The 16,289-nt window shown below is 35.0% G+C and overlaps 1 protein-coding gene and 1 pseudogene across 2 annotated transcripts; one reads left to right on the top strand and one right to left on the bottom strand.

The window, feature by feature from the left end:
- Nucleotides 1-1,043: 1,043 nt before the first annotated feature.
- Nucleotides 1,044-7,400, top strand: LOC122587261 (kinesin-like protein KIN-4A). 2 transcript variants are annotated; one of them, XM_043759377.1, is made up of 25 exons: nt 1,044-1,411; nt 1,786-1,932; nt 2,045-2,194; nt 2,293-2,546; nt 2,656-2,834; nt 2,915-3,039; nt 3,171-3,207; nt 3,315-3,514; nt 3,601-3,714; nt 3,798-3,876; nt 3,972-4,084; nt 4,235-4,333; nt 4,417-4,530; nt 4,608-4,724; nt 4,803-4,883; nt 5,006-5,077; nt 5,170-5,260; nt 5,369-5,412; nt 5,485-5,582; nt 5,656-5,754; nt 5,825-6,046; nt 6,134-6,299; nt 6,380-6,535; nt 6,620-6,935; nt 7,009-7,400. In XM_043759377.1, the coding sequence occupies exons 1-24, from the start codon at nt 1,259-1,261 to the stop codon at nt 6,845-6,847; spliced, it is 3,138 nt and encodes a 1,045-aa protein (XP_043615312.1). In that variant the 5' UTR covers nt 1,044-1,258; the 3' UTR covers nt 6,848-6,935; nt 7,009-7,400. The 2 variants fall into 2 exon arrangements, with proteins under 2 accessions (XP_043615312.1, XP_043615311.1); XM_043759376.1 differs by having other exon boundaries at nt 1,046-1,411; nt 7,014-7,400.
- Nucleotides 7,401-8,636: 1,236 nt separating this feature from the next.
- On the bottom strand, nt 8,637-12,516 carry LOC122587262 (annotated as a pseudogene).
- Between the last annotated feature and the right edge of the window lie 3,773 nt (nt 12,517-16,289).

Below are 16,289 nucleotides of genomic sequence, written 5' to 3'. Positions count from 1 at the left end.
ACCATTGATTTTAATAGGTCAAGTTTGATCTAATTTGAGTACTTAAAAAGACTCGAGCTAACATATAGTGGATACAAATTTCATGAATTCACCTAAATGATATGGTATCATTTATTTTATTAATTACACACATACATTGTGAATGTGGAGTTCGTAAAGGTCTTGCCTCTTAGACTAAAAATCAATATGGAATCCTTAATAATATAACAGTTTGAATTAATTGGTGTAATTTGCTCTCAAAGACACTAAAAATAAATAAACACATATATTTTATTTTAAGTAAAAAGTATCATTAAGGTAGATATAAGGCTGTCAATATTCGATCCAATTTGAAACCCGACTTAAAGCCTATCCGAAAAAAAACTAGGTTAAGGTTGTGAAATATTGACTCATCAACCCAATAAATTGAATTTTCAGGATTGGATTTAGGTTGATCATTTGGGTAAATAGGTTGACCCGCTAACACGAAAATATCAAAGTAAATCTATATTTTTAATATGTTTATCTTTCAACTCATTTGACTTGAAACCAATGCACAAACTCACGAATCATATTACTTGGTTGACTTGAATGCAACCATCCAACCGCATGCAGTGGCGGAAGATATGAAGGACCAAAGGGGGTTTTGGTCCCTCCAACATTTTGGACCATATTTAGCAATTATATATTATTTAATGGTAAATAAAATTTTTTTATGTGTTTTTACCCCCTCAAAAGCAAAACATAGATGCATAAAAGAGAAAACCTAAAACCCAAAAAATATTTTGACCCCTCCAGTAGCGTCGTTCAAGTTCCGCCGTTGGTCCGCATGAATCAATTTCCGCCAACACGTTCTTCCAACCCAATTTATAATGGGTCGGTGAAGGTCAAAGATTTGACCTTAAAACTTGTAATGAATTGGGTTTGGGTCAAAACCCACGAACCTAAACCCGATCCCAATGGAACCCATGAATAGTAATTAGATGCGAAGGAAAAGAGTAGAAAATGAATGAATGTAACTAACGTATTATATGAAGGAGTAGTAGACTAGATAGATAGAGAATTACAGGTTGGTGTTGGTGGCGCTGTCGTTACAGTTTATTAGTTTTACACATACATACATACTTTCATTCATCTTCTTTCTCTCTCTCTCAGTCTCTCTCCCACTCACACACCATTCCATTCCCCCTCATCATATAATATCAATTAAATTGATCTTGTATCCATTTCTTCGCCAAAATTCTACTCTCACTGCACCACACTTTAATGCAACATAACAATGGAATCACCACCACCACCAACCACCACCACCACCACCGCCGCTACTGAAGACTGTTCAGTCAAAGTAGCTGTACATATCCGCCCACTCGTGGGTGATGAAAAGCTTCAAGCTTGTAAAGATTGTGTCTCCGTTGTTCCCGGAAAACCACAGGTACGTCCGTCGGTCACTCATTACCAGCTAACTTAACCACATTAATACCAATAATAATTATATCTAATTACTTACTTTTAATCAAAAGATTCAATTTTCATCTTTACTTTTTAACAGATCCCATTACTACTAGATCTCATCACTTCACTATTTCCATTGATCTGATAAGCAGTATATTTTTCAGTAAAATCATACTAATTTTAACTAGTAATAATCATCACATACTATATATAAATTGTAAAGTTGCTAAATTGGGTAAATTCTTACTCTTAAGTAATGTTATATATCAAAAAGTGTCTAATAATGTGGTTTGGTTTCTACTGTTTTGATATTGATATTATGATTATAATTAATTATATATGAAATAAAAATAGGTGCAACTGGGTACACATTCGTTTACATTCGATCATGTTTATGGTAGTACCGGTACGGTTTCATCGGCTATGTTTGAAGAATGTGTTGCTCCTCTTGTTGATGGTCTTTTTCAAGGATATAATGCCACTGTCTTAGCCTACGGACAGGTATATTATTAAATCTAATCTAATAAAAGTCATATATATATATATATATGTATTTGTATTGTAATTGTGATTGTTTATGATGATGGTATTTGACATTTTTCAAGTTTAACAGACGGGTTCGGGGAAAACGTATACTATGGGTTCTGGCTCTAAAGATGCTTCTCAAACAGGGCTTATTCCTCAAGCTATGAATGCTTTGTTCAACAAGATCGAAACTTTGAAGCATCAAATAGATTTCCAGTTGCATGTTTCTTTCATTGAGGTTATATATTTATATACTTTTGTTAACTTTTTATATATGGAGATATATGATATGAAACATAGTTTAGAGTATTAAGTGAGGAATTTTGTTGATTTTAGATTCTAAAAGAAGAGGTGAGAGACTTGTTGGATCCAAACTCGAGTAACAAATCAGAGATAACGAATGGGCAGACAGGAAAAGTTAATATACCAGGGAAGCCACCAATACAAATTCGTGAAAATTCAAATGGTGTTATAACGCTTGCTGGATCTACTGAATGTAGTGTTCAAACACTTAAAGAAATGGCTGATTGTTTGGAGCACGGATCGTTGAGCAGGGCCACGGGAAGTACAAATATGAATAATCAGTCGAGGTTGACTAGATGCTATAATTGCATTTTTTCTTTTTTTACGTCTTTTCAATGTATCGTATTGATAGCAGTTATTCTTATGTACTGTAATTGATATTACTTTTTGATGCAGTCGTTCACATGCGATCTTTACAATTACAGTAGAACAAATACGAAAAGGGAGTTCTGGTGATAATAGTTCGAATGACGCCATGGGTGATGAATATCTTTGTGCCAAGTTGCATTTAGTTGACCTTGCTGGATCAGAACGCGCTAAAAGAACAGGATCTGATGGCATGCGATTCAAAGAAGGTGAGGCATATTGATTTTATTTTTTTCATTAGTGTGTGATGCTAAGACTGTCCTGTGATAACCCCTTTCTCTGAAAACAGGAGTTCACATTAACAAGGGACTTCTTGCACTTGGAAATGTGATCAGTGCCCTTGGTGATGAGAAGAAACGGAAAGAAGGTGCTCATGTTCCATATCGTGATAGTAAACTTACCCGCCTCTTACAGGTTGGACACAATAACAAGCTGGAGAACCTGAAATTTGTTTTTTTCCCCCTTGCTTTAGAATATGATATATCAATAGCATAGCATTTTTGTTTACTGATTTGGGGTCAATCTGTAATGTACTTTAATGGCAGGATTCTCTTGGTGGAAATAGCAGAACAGTTATGATCGGTAACTTCTATACCCCAAAATCTTTTAATGTAGTTAAAAATAAAGTGTTTGTTGTTAATTATCAAGTTTTGATTTTTACACAAACTTATAGCATTATGGTTTCCCAGCTTGCGTTAGTCCTGCTGATATAAACGCCGAGGAAACTTTGAACACGTTGAAGTATGCTAATCGTGCTCGGAATATTCAGAATAAACCTGTAGTGAATAGGGACCCAATGTCAAGTGAAATGTTAAGGATGCGCCAACAACTAGAGTGCTTGCAGGCGGAACTTTGTGCTCGTGGTGGAGGTTCTCCAGTGGAATTACAGGTATGTAAATGTGTGTAATAGGTTGAAAATAGAAGAAGTTTTTATGCCTGTAATTGCTTGACCATTAACAATGGCTTTTTGACCAGGTACTGCGAGAAAGGATTGCTTGGCTTGAAGCTACTAATCAAGATCTTTGTAGGGAACTTCATGTTTACCGTAGTCGAGGCATTGCAATTGATCACTCTGAAATGGACACTAAAGTACGTGTAATTCATCATTTTTTACGCTACCTATAAGTATGGTTCAAAGTTCATAGGTAACTTATAATGACTAAATGTTGCAGGTTGATGATTCCTTTTGTATAGAAAATGAAGAGTTAAAAAGAAGTGTTGATTCATCTGATTATCAGATGAGTGAAAGTGGTACTAACTACTATTCTTATATCCCAAGTCTTGCTTATATTAAAACCCCATTTCTCAGTCAACGACATTTTTGTTACATGAATATATTTGTGAAGGCGATTCTGGCGTTATAGATGAAGAAGCAGCAAAAGAGTGGGAGCACACCCTTCTCCAAGACTCAATGGGCAAAGAACTGCATGAGTTGAATAAACGTTTAGAGCAGAAGGAGGTGTGTCTCTTTTTTCTTTATATATATTTGCATTTTTGCTTTTAGAAATATTAAACAGATCACCAGGTCTACCAATCGAGATTATATATCTGTTAATGTGTTGGTTACATTGTATTGAAAGTTACTTATACATATTCGATTCTTTTATAGTCGGAGATGAAACTTTTTGGTGGATCTGATACTATGACTCTTAAGCAACATTTTGGGAAGAAAATAATGGAACTCGAGGATGAAAAACGGGCAGTACAGGTGATTATATTCTTACAAGCAACTTTGTCATCTTATGTGATTTATGTTTCTGTTTAATGTTAAACTTTCGGTTATCAATGTAGAAAGAGAGGGACCGATTGCAGGCCGAAATTGAAAATCTTTCAGCTACTTCAGACGGTCAAACACAAAAGTTACAAGATTTGCATTCCCACAAGTTAAAATCACTCGAGTCACAGGTATACACATGCCCATTTAGAGTGTGAAGCATACAATCTACAATACATGTTTTAACTGTTCAATTTTCACACCTCAGATTCAGGATCTCAAGAAGAAAAAAGACAGTCAGGTTCAAATTGTGAAGCAAAAACAAAAGAGTGATGATGCAGCAAAAAAGTTACAAGACGAAATACAATTTATCAAGGCCCAAAAGGTTTATATATTCAAAACCTGTATCTGTAGTACCTGTTTATATAAGTGAAATTTGGTATTAACTTATATGAGGTTGTAGGTTCAACTACAACACAGGATAAAGCAAGAAGCTGAGCAATTCCGACAGTGGAAAGCATCACGTGAAAAAGAATTGTTGCAGGCATGTATTAACGTTGTGTTGCTATTCAACATTTTTGCTTTCTTTCAAACCCCGTTTATATGAGTAATATTTATGGTGAATTTTATATGAGGCTGTTTGATCATTTCATCAAATTATTGCAGCTAAAGAAAGAAGGGCGTAGGAATGAATACGAAAGGCATAAACTGCAGGCCCTAAATCAACGCCAGAAAATGGTTGCATTCCATTCGGCTCTGATTTTGTTCATTTTTACATTATAATCCCTGAAATTGCGTTGTCTAATCTAATATAATCAATCGCCTTTTAGGTCCTTCAAAGAAAGACAGAAGAGGCTGCTATGGCTACCAAGAGGCTCAAGGAATTACTTGAGGCCCGCAAGTCAGTTCGCGACATTTCTGGTATATTTTAGCATCTTACTTGCTGTTGGAAGTACTAAAAATGCATCATTGAGACCTAGTTAATTTGCATAAATAGCCTTGCTCATATATTACATACATCTTTTACAGTGACTAGCAACGGAAACGGAAATGGAAATGGAACAAATGTACAGGTTAATGTCAGGACTAATGCAATTTTGTCACCTTTGATGTACTTTTATTAAAAATCAAGTTTCTCATTTCAGAGCAATGAGAAATCATTGCAGCGATGGCTGGATCATGAGGTGGAAGTGATGGTGAATGTTCATGAAGTTCGATATGAATATGAGAAACAAAGCGAAGTGTATGTATATATAAAGTTTATGATGATATAGATACGGGAAATATGTTGTTTTACTTAATTGGCTATTTTGCAGGCGTGCTGCACTGGCTGAAGAGCTAGCTGTTCTTAGACAAGTTGATGAATTTGCTGCAAAAGGAGTTAGCCCTCCAAGAGGAAAAAATGGATTCTCTAGGTACAATCAACTATTGGTGTTTCATACAATACTTTCCTTGAATGGAGAAACTAATATTTAACTCATTCAGGGCATCATCTTTGTCACCTGAAGCTAGAATGTCGAGAATATCTTCACTAGAGAGCATGTTAAGCATTTCATCAAACTCACTTGTGTTCATGGCTTCACAACTGTCCGAGGCAGAAGAAAGGGAGCGTGGCTTTGCAAGTCGTGGACGTTGGAATCAGCTGCGTTCTATGGCGGATGCCAAGAACCTTCTTCAATATATGTTCAATTCTCTTGCAGATGCTAGGTACGCCTTATATTACCATGTAATCTTATTTGTCCTGTTTAGAATATATAAGTTACATAAGTTACCGATATTCATGGTTTCACATAGATGCCAATCATGGGAGAAGGATGTTGAGATGAAAGAAATGGAAGAACAGTTGCAAGAGCTTGTGGGTTTGCTAAGACAGAGTGAACTACGAAGAAAAGAAGCCGAGAAGGAGCTAAAAGTAAGAGAACAGCAAACTGTGGCAATCGCATTGGCTTCATCTGCCTCGGTAATAAAATGCATCAGATTTTTCTTGACAGTATAAAATATAAGCATACGATTTCATTTCTAACTCCTTTAGTAAAACAGGGTAATTCTCACAATTCACTGAAACACGTGGCTGATGACATGAGTGGTCCATTATCTCCAAATTCTGTTCCCGTACCAAAACAGCTCAAATACACGGCAGGCATAGCCAATGGTTCAGTCAGGGAATCAGCAGCCTTCATAGACCAGAAACGAAAGGTCAAAACATCTTGATTAATTACTTCTTTGATTCTTTCTGTAGTTTATAGTAAATTTGGCTGAATATGAATATGTTGAGTACAGATGGTTCCCCTGAGTCAGTTATCTATGAAGAAACTGGCATTGGTCGGGCATTCTAATGGAAAGCTGTGGAGGTGGAAGAGGAGTCATCATCAATGGATGTTGCAATTCAAATGGAAATGGCAAAAACCATGGAGACTCTCAGAGCTCATCAAACACAGTGACGAAACAATCATGAGATCAAAACCTCGTCCACAGCCCATTTCCGACCTCATGTTGCATAGACATTAAGTTTAAGATGTTGCTAATGTATATTCGTATTTTACCTCACCCTCATCTCCAACATACATTATAGTGAAGAATATGGAAATAAGTGCAGGTAAATACCGCTTTCCTATCGCCTATTGTGTATAACATACACTTATACAAGCGTTAATTCTGACATTTTCCAGTGCAGTGTGATATATTAGGCGTGTGTTGGAGATATGTGCTTGTAGATGGTTCATTGATTTGCTGATCTTGGATAGCTAAGTTTATAATCTTGAAATATTGCTGGGGGTTGTGGCAATGGTGGCAACTTGTGAAGTCATATCGATGAGAGCTTTCTGAACATTTAAAGTTTTGAAATTTCGGTTGCTGATCTGCTATGGACTTTCCGATGCCTCCCCCAGCTGAAACTAGTGTGTGTGTTTTCTAGTGTGATTTTTTTTTTGGAAACACAAGTGTTGTAGTTTTATAGCTAATTTGTTTGTAGTGCATGATATGAGTGCAAATAATTTTGTGGAAAATTTAACATGTGAACATTTATTAACTATGGCAAAAAAAAGTACAGATTATTAATGTATGGCAACAATGTTCTCCATCTTTTTACATCCATTATATATATATATATTACATTTGTGATAATTAGATTTGAATATGATTATGTAAAATGTGTGTGTGTGTGTGTATCCTTTGATAAAACTACTTGAAAAAGATGTGTGCATAACCTAAAGGTACTAATTAAGATAGTAAGATGACATATGAAAACACCGGTTCTAAACGCAGCTCGGGTCTAACCAATCCTTGAACCAAGAGTTAGTCTTAAAACAACCTAACACCTTGTGGTTAGGGGTGAGAAAAACCAAACCAAAAAACCCAACTTTTAGGCTATGCATGAAAAATCAATTTATAAAATCTGAAAGTCTTTTAGGCTATGCATGAAAAATCAATTTATAAAATCTGAAAGTATATTTTACCGGTATATCATTATAGGAGTCGGGTATTGTAAAACAAATATTAAAATAAAACAAATAGGATAAGATCTTGGTTCTTAGCTTATGGTTAAAATGATGCACGGTGATTTTCAGTGAATAAAATCCTATTATTTAAATTGTTTTACTTTAATACTTGTTTTATTTTACCTGAAACTTATATAATATTTATGCTTCATATATATATATTTGAATCTTGACCCTTAATTTTAATCCAAAGGTTAAGATGTGCTCAACTTTACCTATAAAATTGAAAACAACTTTAGAGGATCTTCGAACAACTGCCTACCTACCTACCGACTTTGTTAATTCACAGTAAATACTAGTTATTGACCTCGCGCGTTGCCGCAAAGTATTTTTTTTACAGTATAAAGTTTTGACAAATTTAGGTCAATTATTTTAACCCAAACTTTAAAAATGACAACTAATCATCTAGCAATAACAATAAAAATATTGTAAAAGAATAATATATAAAATTAAGGTTCAAAAATGATTAATAAATTTTCTCCTTTGATTTCAATATAAAAATACCTTACTTTCAAATTAGTAATAAGTTAACATGAAAGAAATCCCCTACCCAAATACCATGTACAACTTAATAGAGGGCCCTAAAAATACATCTAAATCAAAACCATTGGCAGGTTTCAACTAGTATGATCAAAACATGTTTTACCATTCTTATCCTTTCCACTTGGACGTGCATTATTTTTCGGTCCCCTGCCCCACAACGTACGTTGCTAGAACCAGACCAAACTCTAGTTAGTTCATGCATACAAAAATAATTGATGATGATTTTCATATTAATCATCATCTGTAATTCGTAGTTGTTTTTACCTGATCATCATATCATTACATAGGACGTAAATTAGCAAAACCCAATATACAAGTGGCAACTTGTTTTACTATCTAATAAAGATCAGCTAAACCCCATTTAATTCTTCCGTTACAGCAGCTTCTTTAATCTCTTGAATCATTTTAATAACTTCCCACATTGTAGGCCTTTGCTCAGGCGAGCTCACTCGACACACTATCGCTACCTCGACCAGCATTATGAGCCGATTGTCTTCCACATCACCACCACCGTTGCCCCTCACCGACTTCACCCATTTCACCATATCGTCTGGCATTAAATGAGGGTGGTCGGATGCCGGTTTTCCAGTTAGGAGCTCAAGGAGTAGGACCCCGAATGAGTAAACATCAGATTTGGCCGTTGGCTGTTGGTTTAACTTGCGTGTTTCTGGCGCCTCGTAGGATGCAGAATCGGGATCAGTGGTGTTGGGGAGATGGGTGGAGAGTGCGGAGAGGCAGTAGTCCGATAAACAGGCTTCAAACTCGGAACCGAGGAGTATGTTTGATAGTTTGAGATTACCGTGGACTAGTCTCCATGCTTGGTGGATGTAAGAGAGGCCTTGTGCTACATCCTCTGCTATTTTTAAGCATGATGTCCAATGTAGTGGTTTTGCTCTTGTTGACTTTGACCCTGTATATGTCAAAATTGTGATTGCTCCTTACGTTTAATCCAACAAAAAGTTATGATAAATGAAAAAATAAAGAAGCTGGGAAGCACTTATTATGAACAAATATAAGACTTCAAATGATTCATATTTAGTGTCTAAAGTCTATGTAAATAAGAAATTAATTCAAATATAAGTCCAAAAATTTTATAGACATCTAGATATTACTCCATGGAGACCATTTTAGGTGAAACAAATCTTATTATAAAACAAATTATAGAGCATAAGATATATGCAAGCCGAACTCGAATAACTTGATAAAAGGCTTGGTTCATTAACCATCCCATGCACAATTACTCGAGATTATCGGGAGGTTTGTCTTATCATGTCCGTGTTAGAGCCTATTGCTCAATAACTCCCAAATTTAAACCCGGGATGAGAAACCCTAATAAAAAGTCACCCACTCCATCATAAGTAGAAATTAAATACAGGTGGTCATCCCCAAACATGCCTAGTGTAAGACTCAAATTCTGAACTCTTGTGAGGAAAGTAGTCTTATCACTATACCATTTGGAGATGGTTGTCGCAATCTAATCTATTTCCTATTATTTTGAACAAAATCTATTTTTTTTTATTTGTTTCCATAGATTTTAATTCAAACAAAATTAATGTAAAATCACAAATTTTTGTTTTTTCAAACGGCAATAATAATTATATAAGTTTAAGTTTGAAAAAAAAAAAAAAACTATTTTATGAAAGAATTTGTTCTAATTAGTTTTTTTTTTCAACACCCGTATTACTCTTTTTGCATCAAGATGAAATTTTAAATTGATACATTAAGAATGCCAAAAGTAAAGGATATAAGACTAAATTAAAATCTATACTTAGTTACTTGCCGAGAGGTATGAATTGTTAGAAGTCCAAAATATATAACGAAATGAAAGTAATCTTCTGTATACCACTCTACCATACCATCTTGTTTTAGCTATACCCAACCAAACATTATTTGTCTAAAACAAAACCCATCCCCTCTTGAATCATGGGTACAAGTTTCTTTGTTACAAGCTAGCACGTTATCCGCGCAATGCGGCGGTGGTTATGGTGGCGACATTGTGGTGGTGGAGGCGGCTGTTGGTGGTAGAGACAACGTCGAGTGTTGTAGATAATTTGATAATGTAAAAGGTCAACGGAGATATTTTAAAAAATAAAGAACTCATAGTATAATTTAACCATCAAGAGCATTTCAAACAATCCCCTCGTGTAACTTTCAAACAAGGATGTTATTTTTTCTTTACTTTATGCTAGTAGTATAGAAGTATAGATATATTCGAGGTTTATGAGTAGTATAGAAGTATAGATAAAGAAAAGTAACCCCTGGCCTTAATCAAGTTAAGTCAATGTCGTATTCTACAAAACTTGCGTAACCATAAATAACCCACCAACCTGCAAGATTCCTGTAGCTCCTGTATCTAGTGTAGTGATAGTACATTTCAAACAGTCTTTCTTTTTATAATAAGTTAATAACCCACCCTACACCTACGTGGCTAAATCACATGCGACTACTTTTTAGCCCAATGCAGCCACAGTGAGTCAAATCGTACCTATAGTTACTGAGTCAACCCAACAGTTCAAAACAAAAACAAAAACAAAAAACAAAACTTTACCGTGAATGAGAGCAAATAGACTTCCATTCGGCTGATAATCATAAACCAACAACCGTTCATCTTTAGCCTGATAATAAGCTCTGAGAGGCACAAGATTCGGATGGCGCAAACCGCCAACCGCTTCCATGTGCCTCTCAAACATTTCCTTACTAGCCAACTCCAATTTCGCCGCATCTAACCTTTTTACACACACAATCAAACGATTCTCCAAAACCGCTTTATAAGTAGTCGCAATTGACCCTCTTCCTAACAACTCCGCCGACCCTCTCATCAGCTGTTCCAATGTATACATTTGCGCCTCCCCTGCACAAAACACAAGGGCCCCACTTTTCCCCATTGCAATCCCTTTTTGTAAATTTTTCACTTTTTCTTCAAGTTCATTAGCTTCTTCCATTCTCATCACATCGGCAGCCGCCGCCATTTCTAATATCTCGTTAGTCGACATGACGTCATCATTTCCCTTTTTCTTTCCTGATCTCGATTTAATTCCTATAAATAGACATATGGTCATTGAAACAAGTACTACAAACCCAGACATCCCAACAATTATTTCTAATAAAAGTTTTCTCGAATGTTTTAATTTGGTTGAGCTTGTTTCTTGTAACTGCGCGCTCGCGCTCTGCCCCGGCACTGCTCGTGCTGGCGGCGGAGGAGCCGCGGAAGAATGGTTACCAAAAAACGGTCCTATTAAACTGCATTCTCTCCTAACAATCTCACCGCACAATTTAACGTTAGACGAAAACGAAGAAAACGTAAAAGTAGCTAATGTACGTGTTACAGGAACCGGTCCTGATAGTTTATTATAAGAAACATTGAAAATCTGAAGAGAAGATTGGTTAAAAGGCGGAATAGAACCGGTTAATTTATTTGAATCGAGACGAAGGTAGTTTAGTCTGTCTAGATTAACAATACTGACGGGAATGGGACCCGAAAGTTTGTTAAACGACAGATCAATAGTTCGTAATCGATGCATAGATGAAATGGAAAGTGGAATGGAGCCAGAAAACAAGTTATGATCAAGAAATAAAGTTTTTAAGTTGAGTAGACCGGATAAGTCGGGGATTGGGCCAGTGAGGGAGTTGGATTGAAGACTGAGGACTCGTAACTGGTCGAGATTGGATAATGTGTTGGGTGGAAAGGTGCCGGAGAGAGTTAAGTTTTCGAGAACTAGACGGGTGACTTTGGAGGAATTGGGTTGGCATTGAATTCCAAGCCATTTGCAATGGGAGAGGAAGTGGTGGTGATGGAAAAAGGGAGTTTGTTGTGGGGGTCGGCTTTGGATTTGAAAGATAGGATGGAGAGAGCGTCCGTAATTTGGGGGTTAGGGGTGAGGGATTGGAAAGTGTGAGAATGGAAAGTGAGGAGGAGGAGAATGATGGATGTGAGAAAGGAAGCTGCTGCTGGTTTCATTTTTTTTTTTTTTTAAATTGGAATGAGAGGTTTTAGTTTAGGTGGTTATTGTGGATGGGGGGAGGGGGAACAAAAGAGAGGTGAGACATGAGGGGGTGGGCAGTGAATGGGAATGGAAATGATAGACTACTATCGGAAGGGATGGGAGAATCACGTGAAAGGTTTTGGGGAGAACAACAAAAAACATACCAAACAATATACGATATTAGATAGTATATTTGAAAGATCAAAGTTATAAATTAAGAGGACTCAGTTGGATAATAAAGATTGTTTCAAACGTCTTAGAAGGTGGATTTCAATTCGTGAAGAGGTATGAAGATCGATACCAAAATTTAAATGTCATGTTCATCTTACTCCAAATTATTAATAGTTGATGAAAAATAAATTATTAACAACTATTCGCTAAAGAACAAATAATCAAACAGGCACTACGCTCGTGAAATCAAAAGAGTCATGTCATTATGTCAAATTGTCATTTGTTTTCCTCCAATCTCCAAAACATGAAATGGACAAATTAATACAGTAGTATCATTGTAGCAATAGTGTTTTTAATTATTCCTCGAAGTTATCAATAGTTTAGCACTCTTGAATATACTATTCTATCTCATTAAAGGCATTTTCAAAATTATTCATTACACTAATTTCCTAGTAAACAATCTAGTATAAACACAAATACAAATAAACAACTTCTCCGGATAAAATTGAAAAAAAATTACTCTAAAATGAGAAAGAAATAGTACTAATATTTAGTGTTTTAAAAAGATACAAAATTAATGACTTTTAAGTTATATCATGTACAAATATGGTGAGGGGACCTTAATAAGACTATAATCATTTACATACGTGAAGGCAAACCTTTTAGGGTATGAACATGATTTAAACTAGGCGTGGACGTACCATCTAAGAATGTTAACCATTTATATGTTCTACCTTTAAAAGAAAAAAAAAGTTTAAAACTTTAAGCTATATTCACTTTGTTGTAATTTGATGTATTTTATAACCACTACACTAATTGGGGTCTAGATTCCCTCAAGTTATTTCCCAAATTTGAGTCAAATTGTGAAAATCTTGACCTTTGATTAAAAATCAAGGGCCAAGATTGCTTCATGACCGTCTTCCAACTCAACTAAACTTAAGTCGGAAAGGTTTAGAAATCACATATATATGTTGCTCTCTCTGCCAGCAAAAGGTCAAGTCTATCTCACATCTTTTCTCTTCTTGCCCCTTTTTTAACGAGTTGGCACAACTCTTTAGCAATTGGATCGCCATTGACATTCCCATTAGTAGGCCTAAGTCAATGATTGATTGGGTTCAAGAGTCCATTTTCCCGTCCAAATTCAAACACATACGGGAAACATGCATCTTGTTTTGTGTGGTGGCGGTCACTTTGGAAGCATAGAAATCAAGTCATCCATCAGAAAAACAATACCTCTTTCAACGAAGTGTTTAACTCTTTTGTTTCTTTATGTTATTTTTGGATTTCTAGTCGTAATAAAAAATCTTGTCTTTTGTGGCCCTTATGGGTAACAAGTCAATCTTTCTTATTGTAATTATACTCTTTTGTTTATATTTTGGCATCTTGCCAAAACATTGTATTATTAATATCAATATTAAAGCTATTTAAAAAATAAAATAATGAAATTCAATAATTATTCTTAAATCTTGGTTTTTGATTTTCATTCTAAAGCTTAGATTACTCTAACATAAGTAACGTGAAGGAATCTACTCGTAAACTTTCAAAAAATATTTAAGATTCGTTACGCATATTTGTTCAGTACTACCATCAAAATAAAAGTGCATAATTAATACCGAATATTAATTCTATGTAACCTTACAAAGATTGAAAGATAATCGAATATTGTAAAGTATCTCATTTGATGACATTGAATTTCGAAGCACTTTTTTGTTATTAACTTTTATTGCGTTTGAATTGTTTGGCGCATAGGCGATAACAATTTAACAACCTTTCCTATTTACAACCGTCCTTTATGTCATTTCGCATAAATTGATTATTGCTCTGATCGTTTATTAGGCTATCTCTCTAATGCTAAGGATGTTTTTAGCGTGTTTGAGTTGCCACATCATATCTTTACAAATCCTTATATATCTTTACAAATCCTTCAAATCTAATAATATCTTCAACCATACAAACATCCTTACATATTCTTTTACCTCAACTAAAAACAAAAATATATTAGGTAAGGACAAGTAAGCGCATCATTCAAAAAAATCCTTAGTTTTGGACAAGCTTCAACGGCAAAGGATATCTAAGTACACCTAAGGGCACCCAAGGGTAGGCTATCTCCAATGCCAAGGACGCCCATAGGCGTAGGCGTCCTTGAGCTGCCACATCGTATCCTTACATATCCTTATACATCATTATAAATCCTTCAAATCATATAATTTTATCTCCAACCATATAAACATCCTTAGATATCCTTTTACCACCAACTAAAAACAAAAATATATTAAGTAAGAACAAGTAAGGGCATGCCTTTAGGTAAGGACATCCTTCAAAAAATCCTTAATTTTGGACAAGCTTCAACCGCAAAGGATATCCAAAAGCACCCCATTGGAGATAGTCTTATAGCTCTAGATTATTTTAAAAAAGACATTTATAGAATTATAGTTGTAGTTGATTAACAAATACTACATGTCTTATTACATTTTATGTCTTGGTAATTTAACAAAGATTAGAATTATAATCGTGCAATGCGGCGGTGATGAAAGTATTGATGACGGCTATAGGTGGCGGAGGTGGTGGTATTGACAGTGGTGGACCGACATTGGTGGTGAATATAAAAATAATTGATGTAAAAGGTGGTAGTGTAGTTATTTTAAGGGTTGAGAGATCTAAATGGTAAGTTATTTCATTAAGGTTATTATAGGTATATTAGGAAAAAAAAGGGTAATGGACGGAACCCTAGCCCCGGTAACACAATTGAATACCCATCGACCCACCCCGTATGAGCCGTATGAATTATAGGTATATTAGGTAAAGATGTTTAAATTAGTAAATCAAAGAGAAGGGTATTTTAGACTTTTTAAAGAAAAAATTTAAGGAAAAATAGGGTGATTTGTTTTATTAAATAACGAGATGGGTACCCGCGCAATGCGGCGACGGTGGCGACAACGGGTGGTGCTAGTGGCGGTGGTGGTAACGGTGTGGTTATTAGTCTCAAAGTAATTAACGTAAATGGTAATGTAGTTATTTTATGATTAAGAAATGTATCTTTTGCAAATAACTTTAATAAGAATATTATAGAGATATTAGGTAGAAATATTTAAATTAATTAATAAAGGAAATAAATAGTTTGGATAAATATGAGTGTAAAATATTTTAGGGATATATTAGGTAGATTTAGTGTGTGAGTTAAGAATGTGTTGAAAATTAAGGGTATTTTAGGTATTTTAAATGTAGAGAACTGAAAGGAAGGGAGAGTAGTTTGTTTATTAATATGAGAGATAGTACACGCACGTTGCAGCGATGAGATGGTGGATGTGATAAGTCAAGTCATAGAGTATGATAGCCAAATGTCTTAGCCGTACGGGCTCCACCCTCGGATTTAAAATTCGTCGAAGGTATATCGAATGACATCTCTAATGAAAGAACATGAAACTTTAAGAACGCCTACACAATTTTTATAGTTTATCGATATACGGTTTTTGAGATAAAAGATTTTGAATGAATTAGAGGAATAAAATGATTTATGGGGGAGAGATAAAAAAAAAAGTGGTTGAGATTTGATAAGAGAGAGAAAAATGAGTGGTTGAAATTTATGGGTATTAATGTATTATTGAATAAATAAGAGGGGTAATTTAGATAGTTTAAATCCTTAATTGAGAATTTGAAAAATGACAAAATGCTTTATAAGATAGTATTATATTATATTATATAGTATAGATAATTCAAAATAATTTTCACAAATTGTACAGAACAATTTATTAACTT

Source organism: Erigeron canadensis, chromosome 2 (assembly GCF_010389155.1).
Source record: "Erigeron canadensis isolate Cc75 chromosome 2, C_canadensis_v1, whole genome shotgun sequence".
NCBI classification, from domain to species: Eukaryota; Viridiplantae; Streptophyta; class Magnoliopsida; order Asterales; family Asteraceae; genus Erigeron; species Erigeron canadensis.
Note: the sequence above shows the minus strand (reverse complement) of the source record. Positions and strands in the feature narration are given on the sequence as shown.

Excerpts from the sequence above, each read along its gene's own strand:
- LOC122587261 (XM_043759377.1), top strand. The coding sequence starts at position 1,259 with ATGGAATCACCACCACCACCAACCACCACCACCACCACCGCCGCTACT. Across the intron at positions 5,413-5,484 it reads GAAATGGAACAAATGTACAG|AGCAATGAGAAATCATTGCA; the intron begins GTTAATGTCAGG and ends TTCTCATTTCAG. Across the intron at positions 6,047-6,133 it reads AATTCTCTTGCAGATGCTAG|ATGCCAATCATGGGAGAAGG; the intron begins GTACGCCTTATA and ends GGTTTCACATAG.